General features: G+C 38.7%; 1 protein-coding gene across 1 annotated transcript in view; it reads left to right on the forward strand.

Moving 5' to 3' along the window:
- UNC13B (unc-13 homolog B) overlaps window positions 1–25,207 on the forward strand; it is a 246,002-nt gene that overhangs the window by 188,524 nt on the left and 32,271 nt on the right. Inside the window, exons 11-14 of the mRNA XM_049772923.1 lie at window positions 17,519–17,565; window positions 19,283–19,361; window positions 21,851–21,925; window positions 23,246–23,465. Coding sequence (XP_049628880.1) covers window positions 17,519–17,565; window positions 19,283–19,361; window positions 21,851–21,925; window positions 23,246–23,465 — 421 coding nt within the window. The remainder of the gene's footprint in view (window positions 1–17,518; window positions 17,566–19,282; window positions 19,362–21,850; window positions 21,926–23,245; window positions 23,466–25,207) is intronic.

Here is a 25,207-nt window from a genome sequence, read left to right on the forward strand (position 1 = left end):
GACCATTGTGAGTTACAAGTCTTTCACAGTAGTATTTCAGGCATATGATGACATTGAATTAGGGCCATTCCCACCACCAGTGTTGACCTCCCTCCAACATAGTTCCCAGCATGCATCCCGTATCGCCACCTTTGCCCCCCTGAACTACTACTGTAGCAGGTCCATTTTGTATTTAGCTGTTATAGTTTGGGTTTCTTGATCCTATTGTTGTTGACTTTGGCTTGGATATTTAAATCTGACACATACACACACCTCTTTTTTTTTTTTGGTTTTTGGGTCATACCCAACAGCACTCAGGGGTTACTCCTGGCTCTATGCTCAGAAATCACTCCTGGCAGGCTTGGGGAACCATATGGGGTGCCGGGATTCAAACCACTGTCCTTCTGCATACAAGGCAAACACCCTACCTCCATGCTATCTCTCTGGCCCCCTGATCCTTCCCCCCTTTTTTTTGTTTGTTTGTCCCCCCCCCTTTTTTTTTTAACTCAGTGCTTCTGAGACCACTTAGCCCCTTGGCATCATTCACTGTTTTTTTCTTTTCTCAACTTGTAGAAAGATATAGAAATATGAGGCTGAACAAAAATGAATCAAATTCTAAAGTTCTATGAAAAAAGCGGGGGACAGGTGTGACAAGATTTTTTATTTTTATTTTTATTTTTTTTTACATAGGCACAGTAAACATTGGGGAAATTAGAAAGAAAATTTCCTTGGCCTAAGAGATATAGGGTATCTCCATCCACAAAGCATAAGACTGATTCTTATTAACCTGATTTAGAAGGGAATTTTGCTTAAGGTAATTCAGAATGAGAAATAAGGAATTGGTTAGATATGAAGGATTGAGGATGAGAAATGTGTTGTTTCTCTTGTTTAATCCAGAAACTCTCAGGGTTATTCCTGGTTCTGCTCTCAGGAATTACTCCTAGCAGTGCTTGGGGGACCATGTGGGATGCTGGGGGGTTGAATCTGGGTTAAATCGTGCAAGGCAGGCACCCTTTCTGTCATACTACAGCTCCCGTTCCAAAAGAATGGTAAATTTGATTAGTTGTCAAAGGTGGGAAAGGATTTCACTAAACTGACCCCGCAGAATTATGGCCAAAATAGTCAAAGGAGAACCCAGGATTAAGGGATTGATTACTCAGAGAACTAGAAGAGCGTGGTTCAAAGGAGAGTCTTTTTCATGAGTATCAAATTATGTGTGTGTATTTTTAAAATGAGTTATGTTCTTTGGTATTATTAATCTTGGTACTACTGAAAGGGAATACTGAAAAGGACACAGAATACCTAATTCTTTTGACTGGTATCCAGTCTTCATTTTGAGATATTCAAATGCTAGCCCCTAGAGGCTGTGTCTATAAATGGGACTCCTCCTAGGAACTGCAGTATTTGGGCCTTGCTAAACATTTGATCTAGAACAATCTTTATTTCCCTTTGCAAATCTCTTAATATCTTGTACCCTTATTCATTTTATCTGAGCAAACTACTCTATGAGCATCGATTCTTTCCCAAAGATTTCTCTGGTCACATTTCTCTGGTAAGTCAGAGGGATAAAAGAATTAACCATTTGAGAAACTTGAAGAGCTTTTTTATTCTTGACTTTTTGGCTGCTGATGCTGTTTGATATAACCACCCATCATTGAAGCTTTATTCTTTTTTGATTAATTCATTTTATTTTGATGTGCTTCCTTTCGAACACAAATGTCTTTTGAACAGGCTGTCTTATTTTTACTAGCCTTTCACATTGCTTAGGAAAAGAATGCAGAAGATATATAATATTTTATATTGTTTGTATGAAATTTGTTTGGCTAGAGTGGATGGGCCAACTAGATAGGGCAAAACAGTTGGACATGGTCCATTGAAGGTGCCTATTGAACTAAGTCTGAACTAAGCAGACCCCAAGTACGCCTGTGTTTATTTCATCCATTTAGAAAACTAAGGCAAAGAGAGATTAAGTATTTTTTTTTTTTTGGTTTTTGGGCCACACCCAGTAACGCTCAGGGGTTACTCCTGGCTATGTGCTCAGAAGTTGCTCCTGGCTTGGGGGACCATATGGGACACCGGGGGATCGAACCGCGATCCGTCCAAGGTTAGCGCAGGCAAGGCAGGCACCTTACCTTTAGCGCCACCGCCCGGCCCAGAGATTAAGTATTTAATCCAACATCATTGGTAAACTCTCTCTGATGATAAAAAGTCCCATCTTTCCTTATCTAGAGGCCAATCAGAAAGCTTAGAGACCTTCTCTTTCTCCAACAGTAGACATTAGGAATATCACCTTGTTTCAGAAGGAGATATTAGATCAGATGCTTTGTGGGGTAGGAAAGCTGACTCTATTTATTGATAAGGCTGCATCATGCCTCGAGGGACTATTAAATGGATTACGGGATTTCATCTGATCCTGACCCCATGAGAGCTACCTTGGCCATTTGCCTTTTTTAGATTCAAATTTATCACTTAAGTTTAGGATAGTGACCAGGTCCATATTTTGCCACCTAATTCTAATAGATAAAAAAAAATCCATGTTCTCCCTCAAAATGTTTTTTGTTTGTTTGTTTGCCACACCTGGTGGTAGTCAGGGTTTATTCCTGGCTCTGTGTTGAGGGATCACTCGTGGCAATGCTCAGGGAACCATATGAGGTGCTGCATGCAAGGCAAGTAGCTTGCCTACTGTACTAATGTGTTGGTCCCTCCTCCTCAAGGTTTAAACTACATGTGTTGGACCTTTCTCCAAATGAAGGATTGCTGACACTACACAAAGGTTTCAAAAATACATTATGTTCATCTCTGAGGAGCTGAATTGTCAACAGAAAAACTGACTGAACAAAAAACATTTTATGGTTTGTCTTTCACTGTGTATGTGATTTGACTGTTTGTTTGTTTGTTTGCTGCTTATTCAAGAGCAGACCCTTGTGCTGAATTTCATAAGATTTGATTACTCATTGACTTCAGGAGTTACTCATTCACCTACTTCCAGAACTTGGTTTAATCCTGATACCTCTGGGTACTGTCCAAAACACAAAGACTTGATTTGATTTTACACTGATACTCTGATGAGAATCCAAGGAAAGAGAACTGACAGCCTTTAAGGTCACAGCTGGGAATTAGGTCAAGGTTGATTTCTACAACCTTGGAAGTTTATTTTATAATTCCTGAAATTTTGATTCAGATTAAAATAATTCTACTGCTTTCTGATCTGAGTGCACTATTTTCCTTTTTCACTAGCTGCAGGATAAGAGTCAAGCCAGGATCCAGAGGCATGTACCAGGTTTGGAGACCATACATGGGAACATTTCAGGCAATACTTCGGGCTAAACCCAAGTCATCAGCCAGCAACAATTGCTAAAAATAGATTAAAAAAAAAAAGAACAGGATAGGGTATTGCCTTCCAAGATAAACTCTATTAACCATCCTAACAAAAAATAAGAAGAAGCTTAAAATTCTTCATACTAGGAGAGAAAAATGAAGCGACTAATACAAGAGTCAGATGAAGAAATCATGGTTACTTTGGGATCCTCTTCCAGGGTTTCCACAGATAAAACTAAGGTGGAATCTATGTGTGACATTAACAGCAAGATCTCAGGATCTGCAGGATCTTTACTACAAGACAGTTCCCTGCCACCTTGCTCTGAGTCTAAAGACTTAGCCAATGGTGGTGATAAAGGTGGAGGCGTGGCTCAACTTTGCAACTTTGGGCAGCAGGCCAGCCACCAGCTTCCTAGAGATGCCACTGTCTGTCCTTCAGTGGTTGGCTCTCAAGACCCTGCCTCTGCTAGCATAACCACAAACTGTCAGCAGACTTCAGAGAGGAGTCCAACAAAGCTCTTTTTGTCTAGAGATGACAACCAAAAGTACAGCCATGTACAGCAAGAGCCTTTTGGAAGTGTAGTAGACTATATTGTTAGAGAGTTGCGAGGCATTAGCCATCTTCAGAGTGAGATTGCTGAGTTGCGTCAGCATTTGATCCAAGTCCGGGGATCAGTAGATGAAGTTTCCAACTGTGTAGACTCAGTTCTAAGTGAAATAGAAGGCTTGCAGGTGGGTAGTTGTTCCCTAGCTAAGATATATGTAGAGGAAAAGGCCCCAGAACCTCAGGTGGATGGATCCAGTGAGGAAGCCATTCTGTATCTATATGGACTTCCTGAGCAAGCTGGTGAAAATACTGTGTCACTGGTACATAGTTTCCTGGCCAAGCACCTATGTATTAATGGCATGCAGTGCAACTGGTATATCAGAGAGGCTTACAGAGCAGACCAAGCCACAGCCCCCAGACCAACTGTTGTAAAGCTGACTCATCTAGAGCATAGAGACTTTATCTTGCAAAAATCTGCTCTTTTGCAGAGTGTAGGGGTTTGGATTGCCACCAGAGATGAACCAAATTGGCCACAGAGTGATAAAAATGCCCAAATGAAGTCTTCATCATTTTTGCAACAGCAACTTCAGTATCATAATGTGAAGTCTTCAAACCTAGATAAACCATCTCTTCAGCTGAAAACAGGGGACAGTGAGCTCATGACAGAAGCAAATAAAAAAAGAGATCAGAATGAACATAGAGAAGTCCAGACCCCTGAGCAGTCAGTCATTTGCTTCCCACCCAAGAAGAATTTAGCAAAGCAAAGTGATATGTCTGAGCCAGTAGATAAAATAAAAGGAACATTAGGAACATCTCAAGTTATCACTGGCAACTATGGTGAGCTACTAGGAGAAGAATCTTCTTTGTCCATCCACTGCCAATCTGAGGAACCTTCTTCAGTATTAATCTCAAAAGAGGAAGATTGTGGGAAATCCCCAGTTTTCCAACAATGCAGTCAAGGACCTGAAGCATATAAAATAACAGAAAGGGAAAACAACTGTAGTGATACAAGTGAGGCTGACAGCTGCCTATCACTATCTGGATTGCTAAAGACAGAGAGTAAAATCTTGGCCTGTGAAGCTGGGCTGGGTATTCTGAGCTCAAAGCAATTAGAGGACCTTTTGACAAACAAACCCAGAGGGTTTTCCACTTTGAACTGTGATACAATGATAGAGGAAATTATCATACGGCCTGAGAATTTTACTGACATGGTTCATATTGACTTGAATGAAGAGGAGTATGCTGCTCATGTTCTTAAGGATGTCTTTGAGAAATCTTCTTGTGGTCTTGGTGGCTCCCAGGAGGAAGAAGACGTAGAAATAAAGTATCATACAAATAAACTGGGCCGAGCTATTTATCACTTTCGTTCAGCTCTGCAGGGAGTATTTCAGAAACTGGAGAACAATGGCTCCATCAGTCCTGAGGACCTGGAGAGCAACGAGAGTGGTTCCCAATCAGAGAATAGTGATAGATTTCTTGGTACAATTAATTCAGGGAGTGCCCATGATTTCTCAGTGGAGAGTCCTGGAAGTCAGGGAAGTGAGAACTTACTCAGTGTGATCACAGGTGGAGTGGTCTTCTCCACACAGGGAGACCAAAACTTTCAAGATCACAACAACTTCTCTCTGGCAACTAATAACTCACCTCTTCAATGTTCATTGCCAAATTTTGCTCCATGTCTAGGATCTGAAATTTGTTCCAGACCTGAATCTCCTAAGCAGGGACAAATAAGCCTAGAGCAAGTGTGTGCAGAAACGATCTACCTAAACAAATGCATCAACAATTTTAAAAATGTTCTAAAAGAGAAAAGATTAAGGCAGAAAAAACTTTTGCACGAGCTAGTACAGAAGGCAAACCATCTCTCCATAGAAGACATAGATTCAGGTATTTCAAATCTTTGTTTCGTGAGGTCACAGATGGTTGGATGCCCTCTAATTCGCCAGCATGTAACCTAACAGTGGTGAGTTTCACAAGTTACAGGGAAGGTCTACAGCTTGAGTTAGTCTAAATTAAGTGCATATTTTCAATTAGTTTTATGAGGATTGGAGTGAAAGAGAACTAAAACAACAGCAAAGTCATCTCTGTCCCTTAGAGAGCTTCCAGTCTATTAGCCAGGATGTGTAGGGGGACTATGTGGAGCTTTAGAAAGTACTCAACAGGGACATTGGGCCAAAGCATTTTACAGCTGCAAGACCTTTAGGTTGAGACATTGCAAAGGAGACAGAAATTGGGGGTGCCGGGTTGGAAAGATAGTTCATCAAGTATGGCTTTTGCTGGGTTCAGTCCCTAGCATCCCAAATGGCTCCCCAATCCCCTCCATGAGTATTTCCTGAGCACAGAGCCAGAAGTAAAACATGAGAACCACTTGGTGAATCCCAAAACCCAAACAGAAATTAAAAATTGGGGATGAGGCAGGTTTGTTTGTAGAGGCTGAGGTAGAATCTTATATTTTATTTTTAGATTGTTCTCCTTGAATGTCTTAATTAGATGAGATTGTCACTTCTACAATAGCTAAAGCAACTTTTCCAACTTTTAGGCCACTGTGGTAATTCCTTATTTTCTGCTCTTACTGCTACTAAACTTGAAAATACAAACCAGTATTTCCAAGGTGGAATTGTTCAGGAACTACTTATAGAACTTCTCAAGAGCTTTATTTTATTCTCTATAGATCATGTTCCCCATCTTCAACCTCTAGTTATGGACTGTTCATCCAAGGATTTGAAAATGGAATTGTTTTCGATGACAAAAATGAGAGAACATTTTTTAGGAAGTATGAAGATATGTAGCTTTAAAATTACTTTCCCCAGCCAAAATTAATTTTTGAAAGAGCATATGATTTATTCATTTCATTTTAAATGTAAATGGTACTGTTCCCTTGTGCATATAACCTGATTAATCTTTCTAATGCAAAATTTAATTATGAAGCTTATTGTATTGGCAGAGCTATAAGGGAACCAGGTGTTCATGATTGTTGGTAGGATAGGTGTGTAAATTGATATAACCTCTAAGGAAGGAAACAGGAAAGCATCAGTATTATAAACACAAATACCCTTTGAGCCCCAACACCACTCTTTCCTCCCTCCCTCTTTTTTATCCTCCCTCTCTCCCTCCCTTCCTTCCTTCCTTTGAGCCCCAACACCACTCTTTTCTCCCTCCCTCTTTTTTATCCTCCCTCCCTCCTTCCCTCCCTCCCTCCTTCCCTCCCTCCCTCCTTCCCTCCTTCCCTCCTTCCCTCCTTCCTTCCTTCCCTCCCTCCCTCCCTCCCTCCCTCCCTCCTTCCTTCCTTCCTTCCTTCCTTCCCTCCCTCCCTCCCTCCTCCCTCCCTCCCTCCCTCCCTCCCTCCCTCCCTCCCTCCCTCCCTCCCTCCTTCCTTCCTTCCTTCCTTCCTTCCTTCCTTCCTTCCTTCCTTCCTTCCTTCCTTCCTTCCTTCCTTCCTTCCTTCCTTCCTTCCTTCCTTCCTTCCTTCCTATTTTGTGCCACATCCAGAGCCACTCAGGGGTTACTCCTGACTCTGCACTCAGGACTCAGGAATTACTCTTGCTGGTGCTTAGAGGACTATATGTAAATGGATACCAAGGGGCCAACCTGGGCTGGCTGTATGCAAGCTAAATGCCTACCAGCTGCATTTGTGCTCTGACCCCCCCCCAACACCACTTTAAGTATATAACCAAAAAAGTATATTTTTCATATTTGTGGAGGGAACATATGTACAAGGATATTTTTGAAGTATTGTTTTCAAGTGCAAAAATTGGAAACAGTCCTAATTGTTCATTAAGAAAGGCTGGTTAAAGAATAGGGATAAGACTTAAGTGATAAAACACTTCCAAAGGTTCTGCATTTGATCCCTGACACTACATGACTACCCCTCACATCCTCCAAACACAGCTGTAACCCCTACAACAATTAAAAGGATTAAATAAATGCTTGTTACATTTAAACAGTGGAGTACAGTACCATGTAGCTATCTAAAGAATGAAATATCTCATTACTTAAAAGGAAAGATATCTAAAATGTAGTGACGTGAAAAAGAAAGAGAAGGTATAAAATGGCAGATGTAAGATAGTTATGTTTGTATAAGTAGAGGGCTGGGGATGTATCTCAATGTATTAGGCCCTGAATTCAGTACACCAGCACTTAAAAATAAGGTGAAAGGGAGAATGCAGACACAATCCCATGGTTTTTATTTAAATGTAAATTATGTAACAAAAATTACATAAAATATTTTTGTAATGGGAAGGAGTTAATTTTTTATGTAACCTTTTTATGCCTTTTTTTTTTTTTTTTTTTTTTTGGTTTTGGGTCACACCCGGCAGTGCTTAGGGGTTTCTCCTGGCTCTGTGCTCAGAAATCGCTCCTGACAGGCATGGGGGACCATATGGGATTTCAGGATTCAAACCACCATTCATCCTGTATCAGTTGCGCGCAAAGCAAATGCTCTACCGCTGTGCTATCTCTCTAGCCCATCCTTTTTTGACATTTGCATCATTGAATGTAATGCCAAATTATAAAATTAAATGAAACAAATAAAAAAATCAAATCATGTTAGAGTTGCTCTTACAGGTTGTCAAAAAGTCAGTTGGTAATTTTCTTTTTGGCACTTTTATTTCTTCTCCCTGAGTTTTTAGATATTACAGTATAGCAATAATATGAATGGCAAATATCAAGCAGTGATTTCTAACAAATATCTTAATCTTTGGTAGGAGTTAATGTTATTAGCACCCAGAAGACTTAATCCTGACTTTCTATCTTGCTAAGTTAACAGTCTTAACCAACACTCTACTAGAAATGATCAATTTAAGTTCATTTTCATCATCACAGAAAGATGCCCATTCTCTTTGCTTCTATATTCATTCAACCACCAATTTACTTTCCATTTCTATGTTTTTATGAATTCTGGACATTTGTTATAAATGAATTTATACAGCAGGTGACCTTATATTACTGGTTTCTTCACTTAGTATAACATTTTTAAGATACTCTTGTATTGTAACATGTATCAATACTTACTTTATTTCTCTGTATAACTTTCCATTATGGAAAGTTATATATTATAATATATCACATATCACATTTTGTTTATCCATTTATCAATATTTTAAGAGATACATGTTATCACTTTTTGGTCTTTATGAAAATGTTGCTGTGAACATTTGTGTACAAGTGCTCACTTGGATATATTTTCTTAACATTCCTGGACACATACCAAAAGTGGAGTTGTTAGATGGTAACTCGGTCTAACAATGTTGAAGAACTGTAGGATTATTTTTCCACTGTACCATTTTTATATAATTTCTCTACATCTTGCCAGCATTGAATTCTATATCACTATCCAGGCTGTGAGTGATATCTTATGGTGATTTTGATTTGAATTTACTCAGTGACTAGTGACATTGAGCATAGTTCATGTGTTACTGGTCAGTTTTCTATCTTTTTTTTTATAGTAATGTCTGTTTAGATCTTTTAAAATAGAGATGCTTTTTTGGTTGAGTTGTAAGAGTTCTTTATATGTTCTGATTAGAAATTCCTTACATTTGTATTTTCTCTCAATCTATAGATTGCTTTTTTTACTTTATGATGGTGTCCTTTGAACAATAATAGTTATTTTTAACTTGTTGTGATAAAATTAAAATAACTTTAATGTAATTTTAGTTCATTCATAGTAATGTGCAACTACCATCCAGTCTTCAGAACTTTTTTATATCTCAACCAACTGCTTATTAAATACTAATTTTCTCCCATCCCTCAGCCAATGGAAAAAAATAAGGCATCATTTTTCTGTCTCCACAAATTGAATGTGCTAGACATCTCATATAGGTAGAATTATATAGTATTTTATATAATGCTGAACTTTTAAATTTTACATAATATATTTAAGATTCATCTGTATATAGCATATGCAGAATTTTCTTCCTGTTTTAAAGCTGAAGAATATTCCATTATATGCACATTTCGTTTATCAATCTGTTGGTAGACTTGGGTAGCTTCCACTTTTTATTTATTGTGCATAATGTTGCTGTAAACTTGGGGTATGAATATTTCTTTAAGTTTCTATTTTTTACTTATTTTGAATGTATAGTCATATGTCACTTAAACATGGGAATAAATCTCTGAGAATTAGATTATTAGGTAATTTCATCTGTGGACAAACGTCAGAGTTTAATTACAGAAACCTAAATGGTATACCTTGCAGTACACCTATACATGCTATAATGTTTATTTGAGATCTTATAGATACAATTGTTGATAAAAATAAATCTTAAGTGACAGGATCAGAAATAAAATTTATCAAGTGGTAATTTATATATATTATGGGGTATTGTATTGCACAGTAGCTGCACCATTTTACCAACCCATGAAATGTGCAAAGGTCCCATTTTCTCTCCATCTTTCCAACACAGTGCTTTTCATGGAGGTTCATTGTTCCATATGAATTTCAGGAGTGTTTGGTTTTGTCTTTGAAAATTTTATGGATATCTTTATAAGGATTTCATTAAGTCTGTACAATGCTTTGGAAAATATTTCCATTTTAATTATATTAATCTTCCCAGTACATGAGCAGAGTATATGTCTCTATTTCCTTGTGCCCTGTTTATGTCTTGAAGCAGTGTTTTGTAGTTTTCTTTGTATAGCTCTTTCATATCTTTAGTTAAGTTTACTCCAAAGCACTTCCTTTTCTGAGACACAAATTGAGTATAGGATTGTTTTTTAAATTTATCTTTCATTATTTCTATGTGTAAAAGCCATGAAATTTTATGTCTTAATTTTGTAGTCTCCCACTTTACTAAACAAATCTATTATTTCCAGAAGTTTTGTATAGTCTTTAATTTTTAAATAAAGTATTATGTTATCATATCATACAAACAGTGAGGCTTGACTTTTTCTTTCCTAACTGGATGCCCTTGATAACTTTTTCTTGCCTAAGTGCTATAGCAATAAATATATAATACTTCCAGTATTATATGGCAAGAGATATATAATACTCCAGTATTATATTGAATAGAAGTGGCAAGAGTGGTCGACCTTGTCTTGTGCCTTAGAAGAAAGGCTTTTAAGTTTTTTCCCATTGAGTATAATATTTGACATGAGCTTTTGGTTTATGGATTTGACTATATTGAGGAAAGTTCCTTCAATTTCCATCTTGTTGAGAATTTTTTTTATCATGAATGGATGCTAAATCTTGTCAAATGCTTTCTCTGTATTGATAATGAGCATATTATTCTTATATTTTATTGATAATGGTGTGTTATATTGATATACATGTATATGTTAAATCATCCTTGCTTCTCTGGAATGAATCCTACTTGGCCATGTTATATGACCTTTTTGATGAATAGTTGTATTCACTTATCTAGAATTTGTTGAGGATCTTTGCATCTATGTTCATCAAGGGTATTGGCCTGTAATTTTCTCTCTCTTTCTTTTTCATTGTCTCTGTTTGCTTTTGGTGTCTGGGTGATTTTAACTTTATAGGAACTATTTGGGGGGCCGGTGAGGTGGCGCTAGAGGTAAGATGTCTGCCTTGCAAGTGCTAGCCAAGGAAAGGACCAGGGTTCGATCCCCGGCGTCCCATATGGTACCCCCAAGTCAGGGGCAATTCCTGAGCGTGTAGCCAAAAGTAACCCTTGAGCATCAAACGGGTGTTGCCTGAAAAACCAAAAAAAAAAAAAAAAAACTATTTGGGAGTGTTCTTTTCCTTCACTTTCATGGAATATTCTGAAAAGAATTGGCACTTTTTAAAGTTTTGAAAATGAATCTATCTGGGCCTTGGTTTTTGTTTGGGGGAAGCCATTTCAATTTCCTCAATAGTGATAGATCTGTTTCAGTATTTCACATCATCTTGTTTCAACCTTAAGAAGTCATAGGTGTCCAAGAATTTATCCATTTCTTCTAGGTTCTCTCTTTTGTGGCATAAAGATTCAAAATAATTTCTGATTATCCTTTGATTTTCTGTAGTATCCTTTCATTTCTGATTTAGTATATTAGAGCACTCTCTTTGTGAATCTTTCTAAAGGTTTATTTTTTTTTTTTAAAGAACAATCTTGCTTTTCTTCAAGTCTCTGCTTAGATGGGACATGTCAGTAAAGCTTTTTATATAATCTTTTATAACATTGCAATAGCAATTATAACACTATAATTGGGGAGTATTGTCTTTTTTTCTAACCTGAAATTTATGAGTCCCTATCATATATGAGATAGTAAATGTAGTTTTAAATTCTGAAGACATTGTGCCTGTTTTAACTATTGAGCCTTTGTGCTGTGATTTATGCAACTTCCTTCACCTGATTTCAGTTGTAAAACAATAACAGCAAAAACCTATAGATGGTAGCATTTACTTAGTAGAGTAGTAAAGTAGTCAGAAATAAATAAGCGTATTCAAATAAAATACAGATACAGACTATATTTACTTAGTGTTAGCTACTGTTGTCAACTTTATCATCATCATCATTGTCTACGCTTCCTACTGGAATAGAAGCATCTTATTTGTTTCAAATTCAGGGAATTTGTTTCATACATGCTGTATCATCAGGTTTATAGTAGTTTCTCATAAAATATTTTCTGAGAAAATGAATACTTGCAATAACCTTATTTTTACTTATCCTTTTTTTGGGAAATTACACTTGGTGGTGCCCAGGGGCTACTCTAGGCACAGAGGTCTATTCTAGTGGTGCTTAGGGAACAATGTGATGCCAGTGATTGAACTGGGGATGCCTATATGCAAAGCATGTGTTCCAGTTCTTTGAGTTATCTCCAAGGCTCTGAATAACTCATTCATGCTTATTCCTTAAAATATTTAAAATAGTTTCATTTAGGTGTATACAAAAATAAAAAGCTATGGGAGAAAAAAATAAGAATCAATTTTAGGATACATCTCGGGAAGAACAGGCCACACCTGGTGACACTCAGGGGTTATTCTGGCTATGCGCTCAGAAATTGCTTCTGGCTCGGGGGACCATATGGAACGCTGGGGGGCTCAAACTGCAGTCCAGCCTGGGTCAGCTGCGTGCAAGGCAAATGCCCTACCGCTACACCATCACTTTGACCCCTTTTTAATTGATTTTTGAAGTAGATTGCTTTACATTGAAGTCTTTTTTGTTTGTTTGTTTGTTTGTTTTTGGGGGGCCACAGTTGGCTGTGCTTAGGACTATCCTGGCTCTCCTCTTGGGATCACTCTTAGAGGGACTCAGGGGACCATATGTGATGCCAGAGATTGAATTTAGGTTAGCAGCACGCAAAGCAAATGCTCCTTCCTATTGTACTCCAGTCCCTGAATTTTTGTTTTATAGTTGTAGTGTTATTATATTATCCCTCCTCCAATGTCAAAGTAAAAGAAATGTAGGCTCAAATAAGTTGAGTTGTATTTAGACAACCAACTACAATGATGTTAAAATGTTTTTGAAATTGCTATTTCTTGCTTTTAAAAATCACCCCTTTTTTTCTAATTTTGGTTTTCATATTGCAATATCTGGAGTTACACACTTTAATAGCAGACTTCTGGACACCACAATCTTTAGTTGTAATCATCATGTGTGCTCATTGAGGGGATCACTTACCTGACTGGAGGACTCATTGTTTTCAGTTTCAGTTTTGGCACACAACAGACTTTGATGTGCCAGAGATTGCACATTGTTGCCCTGCTGGGAATCTAAACTAGCACTTGGGATTGAATACTCAGCCTCAAACTTGCAAGGTAGAAACTTTTGACATTGAGCTTCCCCAGAGTCCCCAAGATTGTTCATCACCCTTCCCCTCTATTCTCATCATCTCCACTTCTTTCCTCATCTTCCTCCACTTTTTACTTCAGTGTTAGAGATCAAACTCGGGTCCCCTGACATACAAGGCAAATGATTTATCTCTGATTTATATCCCTACCCCTCAAAGTGGTTTGACAATGATAAGAAGTATGCCATTGCCCCAGAACCTCTTTGTGAGAGATTATTCCTAGGAGATAGAGATTTTCCTGCAAAGATAGGATTCTGTATCACTTAAACTGAAAAAAATCAGAATGCATTTTAGGAAGTTAGGAAGCACAAAATATTTTATTCTTATTCTTATTCTTATTATTTTGGTTTTTGGGCCACACCCTACCACACTCGGGTTACTCATGGCTCTTGGCTCAGAAATTGCTCCTGGTAGGCTCAGGGGACCATATGGGATACTGAGAATAGAACCGAGGTCTGTCCTGGGTCATCTGCATGCAAGGCAAATGCCCTACTAACTCTCCTTTAAAAAGCTGTTGTTTTCTAAGTTCTAAAAATTGGAGGTTCTTTTCCTTGCAAACAAGTTATATGCTAATTTTTCAATGCTAGAAAATTAATGTGATTCTGTTCTCAAAATGTTTGTGGTTTATAGAGATTGGAGGGGCCGGGCGGTGGCGCTAAAGGTAAGGTGCCTGCCTTGCCTGCACTATCCTTGGATGGACCGCGGTTCGATCCCCCGGTGTCCCATATGGTCCCCCAAGCCAGGAGCAACTTCTGAGCTCATAGCCAGGAGTAACCCCTGAGCGTTACCGGGTGTGGCCCAAAAACCAAAAAAAAAAAAAAAAGAGATTGGATAGGAGCTATTGTTTCTATAAACAGTTGCAAAAATAGTACAGGCAGGGCCGGAGCAATAGCGCAGCGGTAGGGCATTTGCCTTGTACATGACTGACCCAGGACAAGCTTAGGATTATAGTCATGGATTTATAGCCCAGAATATAGTGATTTTATTTAGGATGGTGACCATTAGACTACAGATGCTCTAGAGTCTATAGCTATTGAGCATCTTTGTTCTGGCTGTAATTTCAGTCTTAATATAATTTATGGTCACCTTTTGGGGCAAACACATGACCAAGCCTACATTATAAAATGGAAAGGGCTTAAGATACCAGTCCTTTGGAGTTTGAGAACTTATCCCAGATCCAGAGTGAGTCCATGTAGGTCCTGAGGAAGGAAGACATTTTATAATAACTCAGTTTGGGTAGCCTGATGGAAAGGCCCTTATTAACAAAGCTGATCTTAAAGCTCAAATCTGCATGTGAACCACTTTGGATGGGGAGAAAGAACTGAATACCCAAATAGACTTTTCCTTTCAATTTGAGCCACTTCTAGGATGTTCCAAATTAAAAAGCAAGGATCAGAAAATATAGGAGTTAAAAGAGTTGGACAATGTAAACCTTGCCATTGTTCACAGGACCTCTCTTCTCCATATCCTTAAAGTTTAACTGGTGGTCTTTACAACAGAACTGAATCTACTAATCTCTCCCCTTTTTTTCCTACTCTTTTTCTCCTTGCAGAAGGAAATCGAGGAACCCATCAGGTTATGCTTCTGGCCCTCTTGGGCTCTCTTTGTTGTCTATTATCCACACACACACACACCCCTCCTGAGCATTGGGTATAGGAGAGGGTTGTGCTTATGTGTATGTGTGTGTGCGTGTGTGTGTGTATGTGTGTGTGTGTGTGCGCGTGCATGATTTGTATCTCTGAGCTTTGACTTATGAAGATAGCCCTTTTTCATGAAAGCAGTTTGTGAGCATGCTTCATGCTTGTGATGTTCTTGCAGAAAGCCCCAAAGCAATGTGAGAAATGCGTGCTGGCTGTGCAAATATTCAATGTAGCATGTGTATGCTTATTCTCAATTTGACCCCTAAGTCATTGATTTCTCTTTTCTACTTTGCAGTGTGCCCATTTTTTCCCATTATTCTAGACTGGCATATGCTGTAAACCATTGCTAGGCCCTGCATGCTTTTACGATTTGCATTTGAGAGCAGGAATTTTTGCAGGCATTTTGTGCCTCTTGCCTGTGGCCTTTTCTGCAAATGTGCTTTGTGTTTCTGAGAAGGCTTCCTGACCTTTCTATAAGCTTCTGTAGAACTGCGATGTTGCCCATGACATGTGAATGCATAGTATATTAGTGGTCTGTGTTTGCTACAATAGACTTTTAAAGATACTGCTGGTTTTCTTTGTCTGTGGTTTAAGACCTAGTAAACAATCAAATCCTTTCCAAATGACTATGTACACATATGCAATAGCCTTAATATCACCTTGTATTTTTGTTAGGCACACTTTGTGTGTGTGACACACTCTGAATGTTCCTACCTCCTCCTATAAGTACTACCTCCCCTGGTTTAGTACCTCCTGTAGATACTAAACCACTTCTCTGGTTTTCCTTCAGTGCTCTATATATGCATGCTAAAGCTTCTGGGATTTGATGACTTATGAATAACTACCCTTCACAAACTATTATACTTTCTTCAGCGACCGCTGGTTCCTTTTGAGGTTCACCCTCCCTTTACCACTATGATTCCACTCCCAGAGAACCAGGGAAGCGACTCATGAAGTCTCATAAAGAACTATGAGCCATCAGATGATAGATTTGATAAGAGCATAGACAACCTTAGAAGAACCTTGAATTCAAAGTCCATCTTAAGCCTACTGCTGACCCAGTGAAACTCTTATTTTCTAGGATCCACTAAACTGTCTGATCTCTCATTTTTCTACATTTTGCCTTTTTTGTGTCTATGTTTTCTCCCACCTCTGTCCAAACTTCACCCCAAATCCAGTGCTAAACAGCTTCTGTCTCCCTTGTTTTGGAGCTCATTTGCTCTAGAATAAGCTAGCTGGTAGGTCAGTTGTTTGAGATGGAAATAAACAATTCAGGGAGTGGGGGGTGATAGGAAGCCTTAGACTTGCTAAATTGCGAAATTTAAAGATGCGAAATTGTTCTCGACCCCTGACAGCTTTGGAACTCTCTCTGCATACTGCTTGATATATTTGTTTTGTTTTACTTTATTTTGTTGAAATGTGTGCAGAAATCTTTAAAAAGTATTTTCAAACTTGAATTATTTGGTGCTTCAATTTTTTTTAATTGTTTCCAATTCTTTTTTTTTTTTTTTTTTTTGATTTTTGGGCCACACCCGGTAATGCAGAGGGGTTACTCCTGGCTATGCGCTCAGAAGTCGCTCCTGGTTTGGGGGACCATATGGGACGCCGAAGGATCGAACCGCGGTCCCTCCTAGGCTAGCGCTGGCAAGGCAGATACCTTACCTCTACGCCACCGCGCCAGCCTGGTGCTTCAATGTTTAACTTTTCATTATAGAATTTATGAAATTCACCAGAATGCAAATCCATGCTGGGCTCTCTTTTTATGTAGAGTTGATCAAATGTACAGTATACTCAATGAGTCAGAGAACTCAAGCAAAGGCAAATCACAAGGTGAGAGAGAATTCTAAAAAGATTTCATCTGACTTTGAGGAACATAGCCAAGGAATCTTATACATGTAGCTGAAAAACCATATTCAATATGAAGTTGTTCTTTTGCTTTAGTGAGGCTTGAAAACTTGCAAAGAACCTTCACCTCACCTGGACTTACTATTACGTACACCAGTGGACATTGCAAAGGGGATATATAGTGTGTGTTCTGGTGATTCTCAGACTGACTGGGCCTAAGCACTCAAATCTCAGTGAGTTTGTTTTTACCTTTATTGTTCATTGCTTAGAAGGGAAAAAAGTACTGTTCATTTCAGCAGCATATTGTTTCCTGGCTAATAGGGCATTAGCATAGACATAAAGATGGCTGTGTTACTATGTGGTGTTATGTAACCTGTACTCTAAGCTTGCTACTTTAATATTTATTGATCAACCTATAGACAGTCTCTCATCTTTTTGAGTTACTAACTTTCTCTATCTCTTTTTAAAGATTCCAGATGATGGAGATCCTTCCCTGCCCCAGTGGCTTCCAGAGGGGTATGTAATACCCTTTGAAGTTTCTATGGATTTTATATAGTCTCCTGAGAAGCAGGGAAGATAGCTCGATAAATTGGATCTTGAGGAAGGAAAAGTTTCACTGTACAGTAGTTGGTCCTCTGTGGAAGAAAATACAACACATGACCGATTTCTTAGAGATAGAAGAAAGTTATTTTGCAAAGTGATTCTCCAGGAACAAGGGAGGAACTTTAGGATTCCTCCGTCCTGATTTCTAGAAATGTTTATTATTTTCATAATAGTGGTAATATACCCTTTATAAATAAAAATGTAACAGAACTTGGAAAAATACTTGCATTTGGATAGTTTCGTTCCATTTCATTGTTGATGTATCCGATTTAATTATCCCCTGGGCTCCCTCCTCAACTCTTGTGAATCACCTACTTATTCTATTTTATTTAAGTTAAAACATAAGTAGCATCCCTTATGAGCTGCGTATACACAGTCTATGCATCTTGTCTGGAAGTTTAAGACCCATATGACTGCAACAGAGAGTCATTTTAAGCTGTTCACTGCTGCCTGTGAGTGACTGACTGTTCTTGAGAGAAAAAAGAGTTAAGTACCTTCCCACCCCCACTTCAACCCACATATACTGCCAATTATTTCTAAAGATCTTCATACTCTCCTAGTTCTACAAAAGCCTTCTGACATAAGGATTCTTAGTAGCTGCCTCCTCTCTTCCTTTTGGCCAGGAAAGAAGAAAGATAAGATCAAACACATTACTATATACTGTTTTATCTTATGATTTGTCTTTTCCAAATTAAGATTTAATCATGTCAGTGAGCTACCCTTTTGTTAAAAGTTCATTTATGGTGCAAAAAGTCCTTGGTTTAAATGGTGCATATTGTATTTTTTAGAATTAGTTATAAACTCAGAGCACTAGTTGTTTTTTAAGAAGTTCTTTTTCAGGTCTTTGGCTTTTCTTTCTAAGAGTTACAAAATCCATATATGACAATGAAACATATACAAGATATGTTTACATGGAACTATCAGTGATTCTCTAAAATGCCCTCTGGTATCTTTTTGCCTTTCCTTCAGCTTAGTCTTTGGAAGCTACTACAAATAATTTTGTTACACCTGGTAGTTTCATTGAAAACAAAGTTCACTGCTTGTTATCAAGAAACTACTTTAGGGGCTAGAGAGATAGTATAGTGGGTAAGGCTTTTACTTTGCAAGCAACTGCCCCAGGTTCAGTCTCCAGCACCCCATATAAGCCCCAGTACTACCAGGAATGATCCCCGGATGCAGAGCTAGAAGTAAGTCCTGATCTTAACCAGGTGTGGCCCAAAAAGAAAAAATTAATTAATTAATTAAAAGAAGCTATTTTATTAGAAATTAACAAAGCAGGTTATCTGGGTGCTTGTTTTGCTTTTGAAGTCATAACTGATGGTATTCATGCATTGGTCCTATCTCAGAACTTGGAGTTATTCACAGATTCTCAGCAGTGCTCTGGGAAGCATGTGGAGTCTTCTACATATAAATAATACACTATGGCCTTTAAGCATATTTCTGGCCCAGATTGCCTGACTTTGACCCAATTTGTGGCACCCTTATTTGCTAGTATTGTCCTGTGAAGCATAAGTTCTTTCAAGGTCTCCTTCAGAGAGAGCGAGAGCAACGAAATGGAGACTAGTATATTGAACCTACCAGTAACTTTGAACTGGACTGAAAGCCCTAACATATTTTCTTGTCTTTTCAGCCCAGCTGGAGGGCTCTATGGCATTGACAGCATGCCAGATCTACGCAGAAAGAAACCACTGCCACTTGTCAGTGATCTGGTGAGTAAGGCTCTTGTGCAAGTTTATAGTCTTGGGTGATTTCCCATGGGCTTTGACAAACCATCAGGACCAATAGGGATCTATTTAAGGGATAGTATTGATCTGATATATTGATATGTTCTGATGACAAGTTATTTAAAGTCTTTTGGACTTAGTTATAGTTTCAGCAGGACTTTATTCTACCTAGTTCCTTAGTAGAATCCTATGTACTTTATTAGCCTAGACTATTACCTGGAACTTTGTAGGGTTCACAAAACTGGACATCTTCTGCTATTTTGCTCTACTGACTTAATTATTCTAACTAGATCATTGGGTATAGTATGTGGTATAACATGTGCTAATCCTTAAAGTATCCTAAAACTTTAACTTTCCAGACTCTTTCACCTTTAGTCTGAAAACAATGTCTGATACCAAGAGATAATGATCAAAATCTGTGCAATTGAATTGAAACAAATTTAGGAATTGTTGAATCTGATTCTGGTACTTTCAAGAAGACCAGAAGCTCCTATTTGATCATATCTCCTGAGGCAGGATCAGATCAAGGAATTTTCTGAGGTGCTGAAATGTGGCATGGGGCCTACGCTTTCCAAGATTATTAGAGCTGCATGTTAAATAATATAAATAATACTGAATTTTTCTTATTCCATTTCACCTCCTTTTTTTTTGGTCTTCTGGGGTGGGGATTAGAGAGGAAGATTGTAGCCATACCTAGTACCAGGGTTGGCTGCAATCAAGAAAAATACTTTACCTCCTATACTATCTCTCTGATACTATTTCTTTCCTTTTTCGCATCCTAGTCATTCTATTCTGTTTTTTAATCCACTCATTGTTATTATTTCTCCTTTGTCATTTGTCCTATTTCCTGCTCCACCCCCAAATTCCATCCTTAGTTGGATAAAGTACCTTTTTCCATGATTTTATTTCTTAATTTCCTTCCCTGATTATCTCCTGTTTATCTTCTCTTTTATCTTTTTTCTTCTTTCTATGTTCCTCTTCTCCCACCAGCTGGTCATTGAACTAACTGAATGAAGATATCTTATGTCATCATTCTATTAGTATTACCCTGTATTAACATCTCTTTTTATCTTTTCACTTTCTTTCTACTTTTTCTTTTTTTTTTTGGGGGGGGTCACACCCGGCATTGCGCAGGAGTTACTCCTGGCTGTCTGCTCAGAAACAGCTCCTGGCAGGCACAGGGGACCATATGGGACACCAGGATTCAAACCAACCACCTTTGGTCCTGGATCGGCTGTTTGCAAGGCAAACGCGCTGTGCTATCTCTCCGGGCCCTTCTTTCTACTTTTTCTTATCCTCTGCTATCCTCTTTTTGTGGCTGATTAGGTAAAAGTATTTTTTTTATTTCCCCTCCTCTGTCTTTTAACACTGCTTATATTTTATTTTCTGGTATAAGCCTTTCTAGAGTAGGAACTCTAAACCTTGAGTCTGTGTCAACTATCTGAATAAAAGACAGCTGTTAGTAGAGAGCGACAGAAGGGATTGGTTGGCTTAATTTTGACTATTAAGGAAGACCTCTTAGTTGCCTCTGAAAGTTTTCATTCCTTTGAAAGGCTTTAACATCATGTTGTTGCTTTCTCTGCTCTCCTCCCTGCAGGCTATGGTGAGTGTCTCCAGAACCCCTCTCTATCCTCTTTGAATCCACCTTACCTAAGCCCCTCCCAACTCTTAGTTGTTTGTCCTTCTTAGCTTGATACTACTTCAGCCCTTCCAGTATCCACTGCCTTCAGAAAACCATTTGTGCTTTCAGGGTGGGGCAGACATATCTGGACAAGCAGAGCAGTCCCTACTCTCAAAATTAAGCCACTTCTTGATTTGACTAGTCAAATTCCTTGCTTATTTGAGCTGCTGTTTTTTAAAGCTACCTGAGACTATGTGTGGGTATGGACTGGGACCAAGAGTTAATGGTTAACTTGGAATCACTGTTCTCAGTGATTCTTAAATGTGATTCCTTGAACAGTATACATGTCTGTTGGATTGTTAATAGGATGTCTTTTTACTATAATTATAAATTTTAAATTTTCCTTTGCCTTTCTATAAGCAAGAAATTTTTAGGAGAGGATAGGAAACTCAACTATGTTCATGAAAAAGAAGCCCTTTGAGTGCTAGATATCTAACAAGAAGTGCTATTCTTTTTGGTAGTGGGGAGGCATCACATCTTGTGGTGATCATGGGACCTTTATGGGATGCTGGGCATGCAAAGAAAGTACCCTACCTGATACACTGTCTCTCTGGCCCTAAGAGAAGTGCCATTTTAACATTAAGAATATTTCTCTCACTGTCAGGTGTGACCCAAACCCCTACGACCAACACCACCGACACACACAAAAAAGATAGTTCTCTAAGATCTTAATCTGAGACATTTGTACATATTCCCCACAGGCAGATCTGTGAGTGGCAGTAAAAATAAATGATTGTAAATTATAGTCAAATAGTTCTGTTACAGCCATGGCTGACAGCAGTTTCTCTCATAGTCTCTGGTCCAGTCTCGGAAAGCAGGCATTACTTCTGCAATGGCTACACGTACTTCTCTCAAGGATGAAGAACTGGTAAGTGAACCAGGGGACTTTATGACAGAACTTGTGATATCTTTGTAGCATTACTAATTGAACTTTTGAGAGTGTTAGCCCTATGTTTTTTTAGTTAATAGCTTTTTAATTGAATCACCATGATAGACAGTTACAAAGTTGTTCATGATTGAATAGTCATACAGTGTTCCAATATCCTTCACCAGTGTACGTTTTCCACCACCAATGTTCCCAGTTTTCCTCCCTCTTCAACTCCCTACTCCTCCCCTACCTGTATGGTAGACATTTTCTTCTCCTCTTTTTCTTCCTCTTCTTCCTCCACCTCCTCTTCCTTCGTGGTTTGCAATATTTGTCCAGTGATCATTTCCAACTGTCATGTAATAGTGATTTCTTTTCTGCCCTAAATACTCTCCCCTGACCTCTTTGTGACGAGCTTCCTACCATGGATTAGTACTCCTATTAGTCCTCTATTGTCTTTAGATATTTTTACCATAACTATTCTTATTTTATATCCCACAAATGAGTGTGATTCTTCTGTTTATCCCTCTCCCAGTGACTCATTTGATCAGCATAATGCTCTCCATATCCAGTTATGTCTAAACAGATTTCATGAATTTATTTTTTCTAATACCTGTGTATTATTCTATTGTGTAAATATACGAGAGTTTCCTTCCTTCCTTCCTTCCTTCCTTCCTTCCTTCCTTCCTTCCTTCCTTCCTTCCTTCCTTCCTTTCTTTCTTTTTTTTTTTTTGTTTGTTTTTGAGTCACACCCAGCAGCGCTCAGGGATTACTCCTGGTTCTACACTCAGAAATTGTTCCTGGCAGGCTCGGGGACCATATGGGATGCCAGGATTCAAACCACCATCCTTCTGCATACAAGGCAAATGCCCTACCTCCATGCTATCTCTCTGACCCCATACCAGAGTTTCTTTACCCACTCATCTTTTCTTGTAGCCATACATTACTAATGGAAGAATAAATAGTACATGTTTTCAGTTTTCCACATTGGAAAAGATGAAAGTCAAGACCTGAGGCAAGTTCAAGTCTTAAGTTGGAATGTGGTCAGCGTTTTAGTAGACCGAGTACCCTCTGTTTTTTTTGAAATACTGAATGCTAACACAATGCTATCACCTAGCATTTAGGTCAGACCTATCCTGGATGATCAAGACCATGCTACCCTAGGCCTTTTTCTGTCGGAAAGGCCTATTTATTACGCCAAGCTGAAATATCATTTCCACTGCTTGAAGATAAACAAGGTCAGGCCTTGCATAGGACTCATTTATGTCATCTTCCAGCAGGACTCTATAGTCATTGGTGGGTGATGGGGTACATGTCTTTCAGAAATCTCATGTGTATAAGAAAACCCTGCAGGCCTTAATATATCCTATTTCGTGCACTACACCCCACAACTTTGAGGTTTGGACAGCCACAACCCCAACCTACTGCTATGAATGCGAAGGCCTGCTCTGGGGCATTGCCCGGCAGGGCATGCGCTGCAGTGAGTGTGGAGTCAAGTGCCACGAGAAGTGCCAGGACCTGCTCAATGCCGACTGCCTACAACGTAAGTGCCTCTTTTGGGTGAGGGATAGAGAGCAGAAATAGTATGGCTTCTCCAAAGGGACTGACATAAAAGATCTCATGTGATTAAATAGTCATTCATTCATTCTATCTAATTCCAAGCTCTTTGCTTTCCAAAGAAAATGGGTTGTTGAGTCAAAGGGAATTGCTATCCCCAAAATAGGTCTTAAGGCATTCTTTTAAGCATCTTCAAGAAAAGTTCTTTTGACTTTTTGTGGTTCTCTGATGGAAGTAAAATGTCTTCTAGGATTCAGATGATCCAGAGGCTGCTCTTGAGTAGTATGTACATCATAATAACCAGATTGCTGAAATGTCTACAGCATATGTAGTCAAGGACTAGAACTCATTAGAGTTCTGTGAGATTCTAGATTTCTCACAGAGGAATTATCTAAATTTTAGACTCTAGGAAAATTATATTTTTTATTTTTTAAACTTTATTTAAACACCATGGTTTACAAAGTTGTTCATAAAATTGTTTTGGGAATTCAGTGTTCCAACACCAATCCTACCACCATTTTGACTTTCCCTCACCATTGTCCCCAGTTTCCTATCACCTCTCACATCAACCCCTTTAGCAGAAACAAAATAATTTGCTTTATATTGCTTGGAATCACAAAATGGCTAATGGAATCATCAAAAAAAATTTTAGTAAAAGTGAAAAATTTTATATCTCCAAATGTGGTCACTAAAGTAATTTGTTTTGTTTTGTTTTATTTTTGTTTTTTGAGCCACACACAATGATGCTCAGGAGTTACTCCTGACTATGTGCTCAGAAATTGCTCCTGGCTTGGGGAACCATATGGGATGTCAGGAGATTGAACTGTGGTTTGTCCTAGGTCAGCACATGCAAGGCAAATGCCCTACCACTTTCGCCATCGTTCCGGCCCCTAAAATCATTATCTGAGGTTTTACTAAGCTGTTTGTGCTGGTTTATTTATGTGTTACTGTTTTTATTTATTGAGCTAGTAGGCTTTTATTCTACTTTCTCATCTAATTTGGTAGCTTTTATTGGTCTGTCAATATTGTGGAATTTGGAAGTGTCAGGCAGATACATATGTGCCCATGTCTTCCAGGACCTCCAGGATTTATAGAACTGGGCCAGTAAGTTTCATCAGCTTGGCTTGACTAGCATTTCTTCTGAGATTGATGATGAAAGTGGACATTTGCTTACATGGCTGTGGCTATGGGTGTGACTTTTGAGGCTTCTAGCAGTATGGAGATTGGGGAAAGCTGCCAACCCCCTCACCAAGATGATCCCAGCATTCCCTGAAAACCAGCATACATACATGGAAATTTTCATTAGGTTGGCATCTCTGCAGAGACTAGTTTTGAAGCAGTGAAGTCGGGTCATTTGCATGGTGGTGACTATAGTGTATGGGTACAACTGCTGGAGCTTCAGCATTGCAGGGACTCAGTTCTTGTCCCCCTCCTGATGGTGCCCCAGAATTTTCAGCTAAAAGAATTATTTACCCATGAGTTTCAGCTGCTTGGCTTGCATCTCTTCTAAGATTAGTGGTGAAGCTGTGAAGCTGGGCCATTGCTTACATGGTAATGGCTGTGAGATATCCAGTACTACAAATTTATTTTTATTGTTTTTGTTTTGGGAACTGTTCTCAGGGCTTATTCCTTGCTCTGTGCTTAGGTATCACTCTTGGCAGTGCTTTGGGTACCAGGCCATATATGCTGCTGGGAATTGAACCCAGTTAATGCATTACTATCTCTCTG

This window comes from Suncus etruscus, chromosome 1 (genome assembly GCF_024139225.1).
Source record: "Suncus etruscus isolate mSunEtr1 chromosome 1, mSunEtr1.pri.cur, whole genome shotgun sequence".
NCBI classification, from domain to species: domain Eukaryota; kingdom Metazoa; phylum Chordata; class Mammalia; order Eulipotyphla; family Soricidae; genus Suncus; species Suncus etruscus.